Raw genomic sequence first — 16724 nt, forward strand, 5'->3', positions numbered from 1 at the left:
CCTTCAGGAACCACAAAGAGCCCGGGAAAGGTCCGGTTGGGGCGGCGTGGCGGGGCGGGGTGAGCGGCTGTCTGATCCTTGTCAAAAACGCCGGTATTTCTCTGCCGCGTGTCAGAACCGTGTGGGGAGTGAGTAACTAGTGACAGGCTCGGTGTAGGGAAGTTTGAACGTGTACCCGACGGTTTGAAAAGTGAGTGAGGGTGAGGAGGGTGCGAGGCCCCTGTTGCCGGCTTCCAGACAATGTGGCTGGCGCGAGGGTGTGGCTGAGGGGGGGAGAGGGAGGAGGGGGCGGCGTGCGGGTGGTGGTACCGGGCTGATATGAAGTTTCCTTTATCTTTTTGATCCTGCCGTTATGCTTGCGTGGTGTGGAGGGCATTGAGTGCATATGCTACTGGCTGCTGCTGCTCTGTCGCCAAGCTGGGGAATAGGAAGAATCAACCCGGATATTTTTCTTTGTTAAAATACTCGTTTGCCTGTTTTAAAATGCTGAGCCCTTGGATACAGAATTATTTAGTTTTAAAATCATCCCACCGCATTTTGTTCTCGATTCGTTTTCCAGTTTAATCAATTGCAATGGAGGTTTTGTGTGATTGCTTTGTTTGAATAAAAGAATGTGTGTCGTATGGATCGCCACCCACACGGATTTACGAGAGTATTAATGACGTGTGTGTGTGTGTGTAGAGGAAACAGACAGACAGCAGATGGTCTGGGTTTAGCGGAGCGGGGAAACGGGCCAGACAGACACTCCTCTTGCGTCCATCTGTCACGGTCTGTCTGGAAGCCGTTGTGAGGGACTTACCGGCGTTCAGGGACAGGTGTGTGTGTGTGTGTGTGTGGAATGCTGACGTTGCTTGCGTTAAATATGCTCGAGTTGCCACGTGTAACAAGCTTTCTTTGACCTGATCTACGTTTAGTTAACCGTCACTGTGTTTAACTTAATCCATATCCCGGCTCTGCACGTAAATTAAAGCTCTGATGAGATTTAAAGATAACTATTGTATTCTGGCCCCTCAGGAATAAATTTTAACGGCAGACCGACTGGATGTTAAGTTTTAAGGCGTCAGAAACTGTAAATGAGAACGGATATGAAGAGTAGGTTGAGGGTTAGACGGGTGGGAAGTGTTAGGGAGCCTAGAGCGGATATTCTGTAAGATTACTTTTGAAAGCCAGGTGCCACGAATCATTGGTTTGTGTGTGTTCCGTTCCGTTCCCTTGGCGGGCTTCTTTCCTCACTTTTTCTCATGAGCCAGGCTGCCTTGTCGAGCATGTCCTCTTTAACATCTTGGAAGTTAGTCCAGCTGATTATTATGGGTCGTCGTATACTCACGTTTAACTTATCAAAGAACGACTCTTGGTATGTGAAGAAACGGTCATTTAGTGAAACATTTAAACGCTTCTTGTTCCGTAATTATATAAGTTCACCGTGAATTATCTAATAACCCAAGATAAAGCAACGGATTAGATTTAATTTGATCAGTTGAGGAACACACTCATATAAGTTTGTCTCAAAAGGCTGAACGTACTTATGCTGTTTTCGTCTTATTCCCTCCGTATGTATATCCTAAATTCTTCATAATACATCAAATACTCCAATACTTAAGGGGAGGGCGGGGGCCAGGTACCAGTCCTCCCCTCCCCCCCTCCCGCCGTCTGGCCCTTGACTCCCTCGTGTATTGATAATGCTCAAAACCGTAACTCGACCGCCGCCACCATTACTCCATATTGTGTATTTTTCGAAGTAGTTGGCTAAGAGTGAGTGAGTGGAGTGTGGTAAGCACCGACAAACGGGGCTCGGCTGGAACGTGTTTATCGCCTTGATACGGCTGACATCCGGGCCGCCAGCTGCCGCCGCCCGCCGCCGGTGTTGTAGGAATCAGCTCGCAGGCGCAAAATAGCTCGCAGAGAGGTTCAGCTTGCTTACCGTTTCTGTATTTCACTCTCCGCTATCATTAACTTGTCTTGTTTCGGCTCCAGTACACGACACAAACATCAGAGCAACACTTTTAATCAAGAGAAGGCTTTATGACAAACGGACATGGCAGGTTGTAGGAAGAATTACCCCACGTTGATGTTCTCTCATTGCTTGCTTGTTTGGTCTGTTGTGTTGTTTTCATGCCGGCATTAGCAACCATCACAAAGATCAGAAGTGGACAGAGAAGAACAAAACAAGGCAAATTAATGTTTTCCAGTGCGCATGCGTGGTGAACAGCAGAGCGACTTATTTCTCGCAACACCGGCTCCGGGCTTGTCTATTCCCTTCCCCCTGGCGCCGTTGCACCGGCAAACTCGCCCATTAACTTAAATTAACAGTAAAACTTTATGGTAGGAGTTGTTTGGTCGTTTTCCGCCACCCTGTTAACAGAATTTGGTAGTTTCGGCTCTGCCAAATATATAGTGAAGCGGCTATTGGCACGAGGTTTACGTAGAAACTTGTACGTGTCCGCCTTGGTGACAGCCGTGTTCCAGGTGGTGTTGCCGCCAGCCTGTACCTCCAGGGCGTGCCAGGCACCGATTGGTCCACTCCAGCACAATTACTTGTATGATCACCACCTCCAAGAACTGATTGCCCGTTTGGCCTCACCGGTGGGGGTAATCACACTCTACGGGATTTGAATGCCGGATTCACGAGTTTTGGCCCTTTGATAACTCGTGCAGCTTTATTTTAGCCTTTCATCATGTAATATATACCTCTGAATAAGCACACGGACAGAAAGAATTAAGAGGACAAAATCAGAGACTTAGATCTGTCCCCCATATAATTTCAGGAGACAAGCCAGCATATTCTAGCCAGGCTTGAAGTCAGCATGCATTTTGTATGTGGCGGCGGCTTTTGTGTCCTCATTCCTGTTACTTGGAGTGTAACGCAGATATATTTGTGTGATATAAGCATTCCTAATCAAGTTAACGGGGTATGTCAAAGCTATCGGTGTTTTGGCGCATATCCTCTGCACTCATATGAGGGTTTGGCTGGCAGATTAGCTCATTAAAGCCAAGGAATGTTGGCAGATGTCACCTTTTCCGCGGTAACAGTTGGTGGGTGGCGTGGCGGCGCCCTCCCGTCGCCGCCCCCGGGGAAGATCTTGGGACGAGGTACAGCCAGGAGTCGGGTCTTTGCTGGGGGTCAGTTCATTCACCTCGGGATGATCGGGTTGTCTGCCACGCCCTAGGGAGGGACGGACATGGCTTTTGTACCCTATGGGACTCAGTTACCCAGACAGCTGGTGGCCTAAATACCTGCGTGTGTCGTGGAGTGACCAGTGGCAGTGTGTGAGGATGTGAGCGGCTCTGTCTTGGCCTGGGAGGGGGAGGGGAGGCATGGCTCGCCCCGCACACCCACACACTTGGCCGGTCTTGGAAGCACCCTGCCCCTCCACGTGTCCCTAGGCGCCTCAACCACACGCCGGATCCTGTGTTACAAGGATCTCCTCCCATCCCCCGCGCCCCTCCCCTCTAACCCTCATGGCTTAGGGCCCAGCACTCGGATATACGCCATGTTGCCACTACCATCTTCCTCACTCTCACCTGCCCCCAAAACCCCCAGGTGTTAGGAGAAGGGCCAGGGGAGGAGGAGGGCAGTCAGGCAACTTTCCCACATAGTACCAAATGCCCCGTTTAGAGAGGCTGCATTACAAGGTTTTGCCCCCACAAGCACCCCAGTGATCGGGTCTGTGCGGCATGCAGGGCGGTGACTCACATACCAGGTGTTGGGGGTCTTGGGGAGGCCGTCCGTTTCCTCCCCCTGACCCCCCTTTCCTCCCTCACCCCCCCTCCAGTCTCTCCCCAGTCCCTCCCGCCCCTCCTTTCCCCGCCCCAGACTCCCGTTACCGTGTGGAGAGCCGCGCGGGGTTATCTTTGGGTCGAAATATTGGATCTGGATATCCTCCTTTGGGTGGTTGTTACTCTATCCTGCTTTGGGGAGTTTTGTTACTTCACGTTATCCTGCTTTTTGGGTTTCGTTACATTCGTTACATCAGCTTATCCTGCTTTGGGTGGTTTTGTTACTTTACGTTATCCTGCTCGCTCGAGGAATTCCAGAGCTAACGGTTCAGTGTGTTTTGTGTTGAGACATTCCAAGCTCATCCTCAACGCTGTCACGGGTTGTTACTCTTGAAGGTTAATGGGCCTGGCGTTACTAAACTTCGACGTGCCGTTTCTTATATCTTCTTTACCTCTCCATGCGTGACGTGAATCTCTGAAATTACGGAAATAACCACATACTCAAAGATTGCTATCCAGAACTAACTGCGGATTGACTGTCAGCCTCATTTAACATGCATTCCTGGCTGTTGAGACTGTGGTTACTTGTATTGACTGCTCGCTTACATCCTTGCCCTTGCTGAATAATTTACTATTAGCTCCTCTATCGTTTGTCTGAATATATATCTAACCAAACAATAATAAAAAATAGTAATGGTAGTGCTCCCAAATTCATTATGTATTGTGAAGTGATGGGTTTATGTAACATATCAGGGCCTTCATTTTTCTTAGTCCTTATATATTAGTTCCTGTCATGGGTTGGATAATAACATAACTCAATCAATATTTTCAGTAATTTAATTTTTTTTTTTTTTTTTTTTTTTTTTTTCCCAACATGCTTTTAACTTGCAATTAAAACTTATATTTACCATTTAATTCCTTCCTCACACTTGTTTACCAAGTGAACCTAACATAAATATTAACATTAACAGTAATCACAGCTGTGTACTCAGGGAACACATTAATGCTTCTCTCAATAATTCAATTTTCTTTATCACATCAGAATCTCGCTCGGATGATATTGTCAGTTTTGTCTCTAGACCATCACTAGGGTGGAGGAAGAAGCTGTGGTTTGTGTTAGTTGGTGTGGCCGAAGGATGTTCACAAGGAATATACACTATGCCAAAATTACATTGCTCATACTCTCTGTTTCTCATGGGTGGAATGTAGGGTGTTAAAACCACTTATTACATGGGTGTGGGTCAGAGAGCATTGTGTCCCCAGTGGCTTTTCGTGTTGAGCAATAAGACAGTCATCGCTGTCGTCCCCTGCCTGGTAACATGAGTTGTGAGCCAAGCAAAAGGGCACCAGGCACTTAACTAACTCATTTTCCACTTGGCCCTTGTTGGAGGTGGTTAGCAATTATCAGATTGAGAAACTACCCATTGCGAAAATTGTTAGCGGTGACTATTCAATTTCCCTAATTACAGGGTTCCTTGCATTTTCAGCAGCTGTTATTTGTGTTAAAAACCTTAGTATATCACATTTCGCAATTACTTAAACCGTTGAGGGTGGTTTGTTTAAAATGTAAGAGAAACTGTTGAAAGGAGATCAAAGAATCTTTCTCTATTTGTTTTATATTAATGATAATGGTGTTAGCTCTATGTATGACCCTGCAAAGTTCAACAGCATGTTTTTAGTTCAGTAGGCAGTAACATTAAATTTTGTGAGTTAAGTATCATGTCTTTTTACTTCTGTTTTCTCATGACACTTGTATAATATTGCAGTGTGTGGGTTAGATACATCAGGATTTATTTACTCTCATCTTGATCAATCAATGCATGGCAGCACATTTTTTTTTTTTTTCACATCCAGAAAAAAACAAAATGAGGTTGTGAGGAGATTGAAGGTCATTGTGTCACTGAGGCCCCCACAGCAATGATATTCCACTTTCCTGAATGTCACGTGATATTCAAAAGCTTTTAGGTTGTGTGAGAAACAAAAGATGTAGATTTTTCATACCCTGATTTCATGTCAAGGTTAAACTAGCATCGAAAAGTGAAAGTTGAGAATGTGCTCTTTTTATTATTACCTCTATGTTGTGAATAGCTTACTACTGAATGTTTCTTGAGGACCCAGAGCCCATTCCTGGGTATTTGGAAGTCATCCATTCTTATGTTATCCTGAAGGGGTTTCTAAATTATTTTCATCATGTGAAGTTAGACTGTCATGTATCAGTGTGGTAGAAAGTACAGTCATGCATGGTGGACGAGAGCAGTGAAGGCGGGCTTGGTGGAAGGAAGCACAGGTGGTAGAGGCGTCAGGGTGGAGGCAGGTGTTGGGAAGGGGATGCAGGTGGTTGCTGCAGCTGCTGGCTCAGAATTGCATCTAATTACTGCTAGCTATGAAGGTTATCAGAATTTCTTTAATGAAGATATTAAAAGGTTGTGGAATAGGCAAACAATGAACTTACTAATTTCCCACTACTGGATGACAAAAGTACGTATATCCTTCTTTGAGAAACTACACTTTCTTATCTTCCTGAGATGCCACACCTAGTAAGCTGCAATACTGTTCAACTGTTCATGTGGAAATGACATGTTAAGAATATATTATTTTTTTATGTTTTCTACTTAACATTTCCCTTTTGCCATCAGTTGCCTGTGGAACCTGCCAACCCTAACCACCACCACCACCATGAGCTCAGAAGCCCCCCTCAAGGACTTGCCCAAGGTCGACAGTGTGCTCAAGGAACAGCTTGAGGGCTTTTCTCCAGACAAGTTGAAGAAGACCGACACTGCCGAGAAGACTGCCCTGCCGACCAAGGAGGGTGAGTAGTGCTGGCAGGGAAGGGGAAGAGGTCGAGATCCGAGAGGCCAAGAAAAGGCAGTTCTAGTAGAGAGTGTGAGGAAAGAAGGGACTAGAGTTGACAAAGATGGGCAAGAAGGAAATAGAAATGTAAGGGTTTCATAATTTAAGGGAGGTTAATAGTTTTAGTGAGAGGAAAGGAATCTTAGTACTGAGCCAGGCTGTAATAGAGTGACTGAAAAGGTGGCCGTGTGAGAACAGGTGTGTGGCAGAGTAAAGACCTTCAGGTAACCGGCTCGCCAACGCACTAAGAATGGTTCTTTCAAGTCTTCGAAGGGAACACTTCCAAGAGGCCATTCTGAGAAGTTCTGAAAATTCTACATCCATAAGTGTGTTAGCAAGAAGACATGAGAAGACTAACTTGATTGAATACTGAAATGTCCTGTTCAAGAGAGTTATCTCCACTGACCAGCACCTGAAGAAAAAGCTATTGACGAGTGATAAGAGCAAAGAATTAATGAGCACTTGTGATGGAATTTAAGTTTATTGTCAGACTCAACATGTAACTGTAATTTAGTAGAGAACATGTTTTGATAATAGTTTAGTGGTGTGTTGTTGTGAAGGAGCAAAGAACGATGTATTTCTGACCGTGTCCACATGATGGTTTGTCTGTGTATGTTGGAAATTATCAGGCATGTACATTTGCATATCAGGCAGATGCTGCACGATGCCTGAATCTTGATTGGTCCTTGGAATAATATACACCCTATTTAGTCACCACATACACACTAATACCATGAGTACCTGCATCGTGACAGTGGAAGGAAAGCAACCCTCAGCCGTGCTCTGGGGTCTTGGAATTTTTCTGCTCATCAGTTGAACAAAAGTACCAGTAGTATTAATACATTACAGTAGTGTGATTGTTAATTATTGACTGTCAAAACTCAACTGTCTTTTTTCTTCTTTTTCGTTACACGGGAATAGCCTTTCTCCCTCCCTCCTAAAGAATGGGAAAGGGATGTATTCAGTAAGACATAGTAATGTTGAGACGTCTCCAGGAAAAGTAAGTGCAGATTAATGGTGTTTAGTGCATGTAGAGTGTGACCCCTGAGAGGTAGTGGCTCATTGTCTGTCCTCGTTTTTTTGGTTGTGGTCTGGAATGTTTGACTTGCATGCTTATTGTTTGTGTATGTGTGTGTGATCTCTTTTGGTTTGGGTTGTTGTCGATGCATGCCCTCTTAGTGTGTTGTTACCTGTTTGTGTTAGAAGAATGTAGAAGCATTTAGTGGCCAGGTGGATTACTGTGCATCCTAACAGTAGCAGGAATTGATGGTAGTGGTATTTTGCTTGAAAACAGGACGTGGTGGAAAGAAAGATGATTTGATGCTAGTATTTGATTTTTATTTAGTGATAAAGTGTAGCATTGTTTGCATGCTATTTCTCTACTATTGTGTCCACACTTCAGTTTCTAAAGAAAATTAGTAGTTCATGTCTAAATATAACTTTATACAGTGAATCATGTCTAAAATGAACAAAGTTATTGGCCTTAGAAGATCAAAACACCCAGAGATGAATTTTACTCTGTGGACACAAGGAAGAGTGTGCAGAGGGGAATGCATGATGGCTTTGTTATTGCATGACGGGAGACAGACGTGGAACAGGAGAAGCAACACAATGAACTGATACACGACATCACCGAATTCCGCAGTGACAAGTTGAAGCGCACCTCCACCTCAGAAAAGATCGTCTTGCCTACCCCTGCAGGTATGGTCTTTTGTGTGTTGGCAGTTTGACTTCACATGAACTGATTGCTGCCCTGTCCTGCACCTGCAACTTTGTATAAAAGCTCTTTCACTTGTTGACCTGATTTCTGATGCACAACAGACTAATTAGTATAGTAAAAGAATCTGTAAAATATTTCTGCATGAAGTGTTGATTTTACAGTTTTCACTAATGTGTTCTGGGAGGTAGAAATTAGTCTGTTTTTGTTTGACTTGTGGTTCTGACAGATGTCTTCTCTCTGTGTGTGTGCATGTGTGTGAGAGCGATGACTTGCTGCAAGACTTAAGGCAATGTAGCTGTTAAAACAGCCAATGCATGTGTTGTAGACATTACAAAGTCTCCAAGTCGTGTCATAGGAAGAGTTTTGTTTCTGCTGCCTCCATGTAAGGTCAGTGGTGTGTGACGGAACCATTTCATCGGTGGGGCTTTATTGAGGAACAGGTTGGTGGTGTTGCTTGAATTGATATTTTATTTTGTGTTGTCACCAGCTTTCTCTATTGTGTTAGTTTTTTGCTTTATATATTCATTTTTACCTATGCCATTATTTTATATTTTGCTGCATGGACATGGGAGCTTAAAACTTCTTGTAAGGTTCCTGTACTCAAGGAACCTAACACTGAACTGTACTTGTATGCATTTATTCATCCATACATGCACTCATTATTTGCTTGGAAAAAAATCATGAAGTAGAGTAAATCATGGCTTTAAAGTCTCAATAATTTTCTTTTAGTAAAATGTGCATGTCAAAATTTTTGTTAACTTACTGCTTCAAGCAGAGCCTTTGATGAACAATCACCCTTTTGGACAGCCATGACCTCAAGGTGGTTCCCTTAGTTCTCTTCAAGCTTAGACTTTGCTGTTTGTGCACCTTTTGATTTGTTTGCCTGCTACCAGTGGCCATTCGCAAAGCATCTGGCTGTCATTGGCCTCTTCAAAGGCTCACCATTACGTGGCCACGGCAATGCAGTCTTCAGTTTTACTTTTAACGCTGGAGGTACTAAGAGTGGACATGCCGAGCTCCACCCAGCCCTGTGCATGACTCCCACCGTGGTTCACTGCATGGCCCTGCATGTGGTTGTTTCAGACGTGGCAGCAGAGAAACAGGCTCAGGCTCACCTCCAGGCGGTAGAGGGCTTCAATACCTCCAATTTGAAGCATACCGATACCAAGGAAAAAATAGTTTTACCAGCAAAGGAAGGTGTGTTTAGCCTAAGGATACGTACTATAAGCACATTCATGAGTACTAAGTACATGTTAAGATTGTTCTGCTAGCTGTTGGTTCCTGCTTGTGGAGAAAGCAGTTAAGTGTATGCATTATTCCTTTGAAGTAAGGAAACTGTGGATATACAGTATGTGTAGTGAGTACATTTGATATTGGTTTTGATATCAAGTAACAGTATGTGATGCAGTCGTGTCACCTTACTCATGAGTAAACAGTTTATATTAAATGTACTACATGAAACATAGAAGTAAATAACCTGGGTACTCAGTGATGCTGAATGCCTTGCACGTTGCTTGCCCCCTCAAGTGATCAGTTCATTTATGTAGCCTTAAGTGTTCCTAGAGCATTGGATAATAAGGTAATACTATAGTTTCTATAGCATCTGTATGAACATCCATTAGTGTTTGTAAGTCAGTCATAATTTGCTTTAAAATGGTCTCGGATTGTTCCATCAACAGATATTGAAAGAGAACGAACGCATCGGAGCTTATGCCAGGGAGTCACTGATTTTGACAAGGCCTCGATGCGACACGCAGAAACTCAGGAAAAAATTGCCCTACCTGCCAAAGAAGGTAGAACGGAGGCCATGATTAATAACATGTCGAGCCTATTAACTTGACGCGCATAATACTTGCAGCTCACCATAAGTATCAGCATGATGACTTCACTCCTAAATACTGAGCTTCCTTGTACCAGCTAGAACACAGATACTCAAACTGCTAAGAAGTAACATCAAAGCCATTTCAATAAAGGGAGCTGGGAAGTGTTAACATGAACTTTGGCTAATAAAAACTCTTAGTATGATGTAAGAATGCTATGAAACGATGCAGTAACGTCTACTGACTGGGGTGAAAACTAAACTGGCTTGATAACGCCTTGATATAATTTTCTATCTCCAGAAAGTAATGCTGATTAAAAAAAAAGTATGCCTGAGTCTATAGTTTCGCAGCTGATCTCTTCCTGTCACACAGATCCATCTACATTTGGCATTAATTATTTCATGTGATCAGAGAGTGACGGGAGGGGACTCTAAGGTATTGTAGCCGGAAGAAAGGTGCTGCTATTAACCGAGTCAAACCTAACAGTAACGAAAGCAAGCGTGCATGAAATGAGTACGATTAATTCACTTGCCATGGAGCACTCAAGATCCTGCCGCCTTCAACATTATTGGCTCTCCTATCGGTGCTTGTCGGTATAAGTTATCACAAAGATCACTTAACTTTAAAACCGTGGCTTCATTGACAGACCTTTTTACAACGTGTATGTTTCTAGCCATCAAGCTCAGTTTCAATGATCGCCACTTGTAAGACAACTATTACGTTTCTTTGCAAGCCCAAGCCAGTTTCCTTATGTGCTAGAGTTGTTTCTACACACATTGCAGGACGTGATAATGAATAATGATAGTGGGTCCGAGACAGATTATCCATCACCATTCACAGAACTTTGGATTTTGAGCATCATTATTTCTTCATAATATTTCACAAAGTTAGACCATTGGCCCTCAGTGCTTAGTATTTCCCATATCAAGCTTAAGAAGGTTTGTAGAAAGGTCTGTTATTTTTTTCTATAAAACCTCATTACTGTTAAACTCCCTGTATATAAGAAGTATGTATGCTGTAATTTTCCTCTAGTTTGTGCTATGTATTAGGAAAATATAATCCGCATTCATGTAATGTATTGCAGTGTATATGTTTTTAACACGTTGTTATGTTTCTTGTTATCTTGTCACCCTTCATCATTATTAAGAGCATTTCCTTTCTAATAAGATTGCAGTCATGAAGGGTTATTTATATAGTCCGTGTGTTCATTTTAACCCGGTAGCAGCGACGGGCCAAATTTGTGGCTTTACCGTGTAGCAGCGATGGGCCAAATTTGTGCCATGATTTAAACCCCCAAAATAGATGATACATAAACTGATCACAAATGCTTCGATATATATTATGAAATGATTTATGTGAGGGTTGATTTTTTCTCATTTTTCTCGCTTGGAGGGACCATTAAGAAACATGATCCACGCTGCTACCGGGTTAATGAGTCCTTTTTCATATACTTTCTTGTGATTTCACAGGACATTCTGTTAGGGAGTCTCTCCTCTGTCATGGGGAATAGAGTTCTCATGTTCTGTTATGATACTAACACTTCCACAGTCCAGTGTAGCTTTCTGTTAACCATGGCAGTCATTTCTAAATCTTAGAATGACCAAGATACTCACCTTTGAACTATACAATCTTATTATTGTGAATGTATGTCCCTCCAAACTACAGGGGGTGTAGACTTGTCCATAGGATTCAATGGTGTAATGTGCGATATAAATTCAGTTGCAGAAATGTTGGTAAATATTTGCTTTTTTCACTAAAACAGGATACGTAGATTGTTCTAGCAGTAGTGTGGTGGTAATAAGTTGGTGGAAATCATCTTCTCAATGAAGACTTATCTTCTAAGCAACTAACTCATGGCACAAAAAACATTTTCAGATGCTTTCTTTAGGACTTTTTTGTTGGTGGGATCACGGGTGTAATGAATCTTTTCCAGGGGTAGTGTGTGCATAGAATTAGCCTGATTAGCCTGGGTGACTCTGGCTAGAGTGTCTTGCCTTCTCCCTGTATTAATGACTTTCCATCCTCTGTCATGGGGGAGCAGATATCGAGACAGAGAAGACCCATCAGAACTTATTCCAGGGAGTTACAGGATTTGACAAGTCCCAAATGCGACACACAGAAACAGCGGAAAAGGTTGCCCTGCCTGCCAAAGAAGGTATCGCGTGCATGGAGGAGGAGGAGGAGGAGGTCCATGTTGGGCAGTAGAGGCACGCTGGCTTTAGATGCAAGTCTATCTCTCGGCCTTCCCTCAGCCTGAATACCAGAATTTAGTTTGCCTACACAGTCCCAGTAGTTACGTATATGCTCATAAAAACACTTCAATACACGGATATACTTAACCCCCAAGTAAAGTACGGTAGTATACATGTAAAAATTAATGCCAAAAAATAAGACTTTAGAAATTATTAACATATTCATCTTTTTCATGAGTATATACAGACTTTATTACCATGTGGATACCAGTATAAAGATTTCAAAGATTAAAGGAACTCTTCTAAATTTTCATAGCATAAATTTCTGTGGGTATTCAAACCTGCTAAAAATTCTCGTGTTCAGGCTTGAAATGATACAGCTACAAAAAGGGAAGGCTAATAAACTGATCACTCCTGTGCCTTCTGTGGTCCTTAGCTTTGGGTGGTGGTGCTGGTGCTGGTGGCAGTGAACATCCTCTCTCTCTCCTGTTTCCCTCACACAGCCTCCTCTTATGTTGTCCTTGCTCCACAAAGATCTGTTTCAGCCATCCGACAAATTATGCTTCCTCTTTTGCCACTTCCCATTCACTTGCGGCATTGTATAGAAGTCACGTTTGTTTCCATTGGTCAGTTGCATTTCTAGTTTCAATTGGGCATTCGAGGTTTTCTTAATGTAGTATTCAGAGGTCATTGTTTTGGGAAGTGTTCAAGAGGTGAAGCTTATTTGCAGTTGGCTCACAGCAAGGACTCCATCATAACCACCCTGAACTGAAGCCTCTGGTAAAGCTTGTGGGTTCTCTTCATCACATTCACACTTGTACATAGTAATAATAATTCCCTGTACTACTAATGTTTCTTTTTCTTGGAAGTTTGTATTGGTATATCCTAGCAAGTGTCTTAATATATCTACATGTTTTAAAGCCGCCACCAAACACGGTTGGGCTCTTATTTAGAAGTGCTAGCTAGTGGGGAGAGTGAGTATGTAGGTGTGCTAGACAGGTATTACTGCTAGTTAGTGGTGTTTATATGTGTTCGTACTGCCGAGTTTTTTCTCCTTTTATCCTTTCCCTCTTACTTAACACTTTTTTTTTCTGTACTGTTGCCCAGATATTGAAAGAGAAAAAGCCGAACAAAAACTTTTCCAGGGAATTTCTTCCTTTGATAAGTCAGCCATGCGTCAGGTTTCTACTGAAGAAAAGAGTGTCCTTCCAACCAAAGAAGGTAACACTGGTCCTGCAGTGCCTGACTCTAAATGCAGAGTGGCTATAGTCCTCACTAAGGGTCAAGTTCTAAAACATAATTAACGTTAGGAAGCTTTGTGCAGTGTGCTCTCTGGGAATCCAGGAGTGTGCCGGCTACACTGAAGGAAATAACATACTGGGCCAACTTTAACGTGTTTGATGTTTTTGTGGTTAGTTAGAAAGCTAAAGTGTTTAATTCGTGGCTGCCTAAATGGGTGCCAGGTGTTTTGCCTCCTGTAGTGTTCTAGATGTTTAAATGTGAACCATCACACTAGTGATAAGTTTTGATGGTTCTTCATTTTTTCCAGTTTGATATAACAAGTTCGCTAATCCTTACCGAGATCCACGTCAGCAGCAGACTACTAATGTTCACATATAATAGGTGTGGTGCCCAAAGCTATTAAAGAAAACATGAATGCTAAAAACAAACTTAAAAATACTATATATTAGTTGAATTATAATTGCTCTAGCAATGATGTTTGCAATATTTTACTCTGCTTGTATGATTTTTTTATCATACACAGTGAAATATTTTTAAATGGAGCTTGGTTGATATAGATATTGCAAAACATTTCAGTGTATTTAGGAGGCTTTTTAGGTGAGTAGTTGCTGCTTCACAATGGCGGCTCCCTGGGGGGTGTTCCCAGAAGCCTGAGACCACTCCTACCCAACAGATATTGAGAATGAACGCTCGCACCAGAGACTCTTAGAGCGCTTAGTCTCCTTCGACAAAAGTGAGATGAAGACGACAAAAACTCAAGAGAAAAATGTTTTGCCGACGAAAGAAGGTTGAGGAGCACGAGTGTGACTAACAGACATTTGTGGATTTAAACCATAGATGTGATTAATTTCCTGAGATAGTTTACTTTTTTCCTTATTATAACAGACCATTTTCAGTTGATGTGTTTCGTAACTATTTTAGTGTTCTAAAGAAATAGAAAACTTACTGAACAGGTGGTGTTTATTAACTTTAAGAGTGACGCTATTCTTTAATAAGGTTGTAGGTGTGAGTTTACTCTTAAATAATATAAGCATGCAGTCTAATAAACTGTACATAATGTTAGCATGTCTAACACCCATTCAGTATTAAGACTGTCTTCGTGTCATGTGGGGTGTCCTGACTAAATGTCTGTTCTTAACTTAACTGTGGCAATGTAAAATTAACTTTCCTAACTTGACACTAAAGCTGACATGTTTGTGATGACTGTCCCTCGTCCACCATTCTTGTAACCATGATTAACTGTGTGATTAAACATCTGTTTTTACCAAGTGGCACCAAGGACAAAGGTGCTGCTTAAACTGTGGTTCTCTTATTAACAGTGATATATCAAATGACTTCATAATTATTTTTTTCTCATCTAATACTAAATGATCTTTATATGTCTGTAACACTATTGGCACTTTAGTTTTTAGTTGAGTCACAGCACCAACTGCTGAAGTAGATGTAAAGAACCTGCTGATCATGCTTGGTATATAGCTGGTAAAATTGTGCCTGTCCGCCCGATTGGAAGGTTAGCGTGAGCACAGAGTAAACGAAGACTTTGTTCCAGATATTGATGCCGAGAAGGGTCAGCAGGCCCTTTGTCAGGGTATTGAAGGGTTCGACCCCTCGGCTCTCAAGAAGACCGAGACCCAGGAGAAGAATGTTCTTCCAACTAAGGAAGGTAAGTGCGTCTGATTTTTTCTATAGGCCAACTGGCCTCTTGCAGACTCCTTATGTTCTTATATGTAATGGGTTTATCAGTTCAAATTCAGACAAGGGTTGATTTACTGATTCTAGTGAATGAGTGAAACAGGCTTGGCAGTCCTGCAGTGAGTGCCAATGCATTAAATAATCCATAAATAGGTTAAACAGATTTATGGATAAAAATGAATAAGTGGTGTTAAATTTAAAATACTTCCCTGTGTAGGATGAGGGTGCCAATCCATTAGTGAGGAAGACAGATCACCCTGTTAATGGTTTCAGTTGTCTTGGTGGCAGCACTTTTAAGCTTAGCCTCTGGAGGAAAGACCTTTGCCTACAGTGCTCCTTATTTCCTTCCAGTCATTGAGCAGGAGAAGAAAGCCTAATGGGGTGGACGTGGCCTCCGAGAGTTGCTCCTCCCGTCTCCTCCTGCTCCCTCAGGCCTTCCTTTTAGGGTCTGCAAGCCAAAATGTTTTGTACTTTGATAACCATAAGTATATAGGTCAACTGATTTTGTAACTTCATATCAGATGCTATTCTATTATTTTTTTGCTTTATTGATATAAAGAAGAAGGTGCTCATTGACAGCAAGGCGTTGGCAAAAGGTTCTTCCAGGAACTGTTTGATGATAGTCAGAGGTTTGACATGCTTTGCACTCCCTTATATTAATTAATTATCAGCAATGCTAGTGGACCAAAAAATTCACTTTGCTTTCATCTCATATTTAGAGGATAGAGTTCTCCCTCGAAGGAAAAGGAAAACTGCCAAGTGGTACAAGTGATTTTTATGTTAGAAAACCTGCATTTGAGTCCCCTTTTTTATATATAAAAAAAAATCCCCATATGTTATGGATGGTATTTTCTGACTTGCAGTAAAGTGTTTTCTTTCAAAATCATTTGCTTTTTGGGGCATCCAAGTATATGTGATTTTGGGAGTCAATAAAATGCTTTTGTATGTGTTTGTTTATTTTATACCATTAATATAATGTATGCCTAATTTAAAAGTATCCTTCCCTACTAATAAGTAAGATTGGTACATATCAGAGTTGTGATAGAAGTCTCCTGAGTATGTTAAGCTTATATTCCTAAAGTGACAAAGTGGTATTAAGTAAAAATAAGAACAAATGTTAATTTTACTGAAGAGCTGGAGAGAACGATGGTGTGAAATAAACGATATAAACGCAAACACTCTTCATCCTTGCTCGCCAATCCTTCCCAAACCCTCGTGGCTGCCGTGTGGTAATGACCTGCTCGGGGGGTGGGGGGGGGTGGCGGGGGAAGGGGAGGGCTGGCCGGGCATCAAGGGAGTAGTAGATGGGTTAACTCTCTCTCTCTCTCTCTCTCTCTCTCTCTCTCTCTCTCTCTCTCTCTCTCTCTCTCTCTCTCTCTCTCTCTCTCTCTCTCTCTCTCTCTCTCTCTCTCTCTCTCTCTCTCTCTCTCTCTCTCTCTCTCTCTCTCTCTCTCTCTCTCTCTCTCTCTCTCTCTCTCTCTCTCTCTCTCT

At 42.4% G+C, this 16724-nt stretch overlaps 1 protein-coding gene across 7 annotated transcripts in view; it reads left to right on the forward strand.

Annotated features, from left to right (window-relative positions):
• LOC127010310 (thymosin beta-like) overlaps positions 1-16178 on the forward strand; it is a 21289-nt gene extending 5111 nt beyond the window's left edge. For 4 of the 7 annotated variants that reach the window (XM_050884178.1, XM_050884176.1, XM_050884177.1 and 1 more), the window contains exons 2-9: positions 6354-6526; positions 8155-8268; positions 9371-9484; positions 9967-10080; positions 12149-12262; positions 14215-14328; positions 15091-15204; positions 15585-16178. In XM_050884178.1, coding sequence (XP_050740135.1) covers positions 6394-6526; positions 8155-8268; positions 9371-9484; positions 9967-10080; positions 12149-12262; positions 14215-14328; positions 15091-15204; positions 15585-15610 — 843 coding nt within the window. In that variant the 5' untranslated portion in view covers positions 6354-6393 and the 3' untranslated portion in view covers positions 15611-16178. Of the gene's footprint in view, positions 1-6353; positions 6527-8154; positions 8269-9370; positions 9485-9966; positions 10081-12148; positions 12263-14214; positions 14329-15090; positions 15205-15584 lie in introns of those variants that run through there. The other 3 variants (XM_050884180.1, XM_050884181.1, XM_050884182.1) reach the window with 3 other exon arrangements.
• Positions 16179-16724: the final 546 nt, after the last annotated feature.

Source organism: Eriocheir sinensis, chromosome 43, assembly GCF_024679095.1.
Source record: "Eriocheir sinensis breed Jianghai 21 chromosome 43, ASM2467909v1, whole genome shotgun sequence".
Taxonomy (NCBI): domain Eukaryota; kingdom Metazoa; phylum Arthropoda; class Malacostraca; order Decapoda; family Varunidae; genus Eriocheir; species Eriocheir sinensis.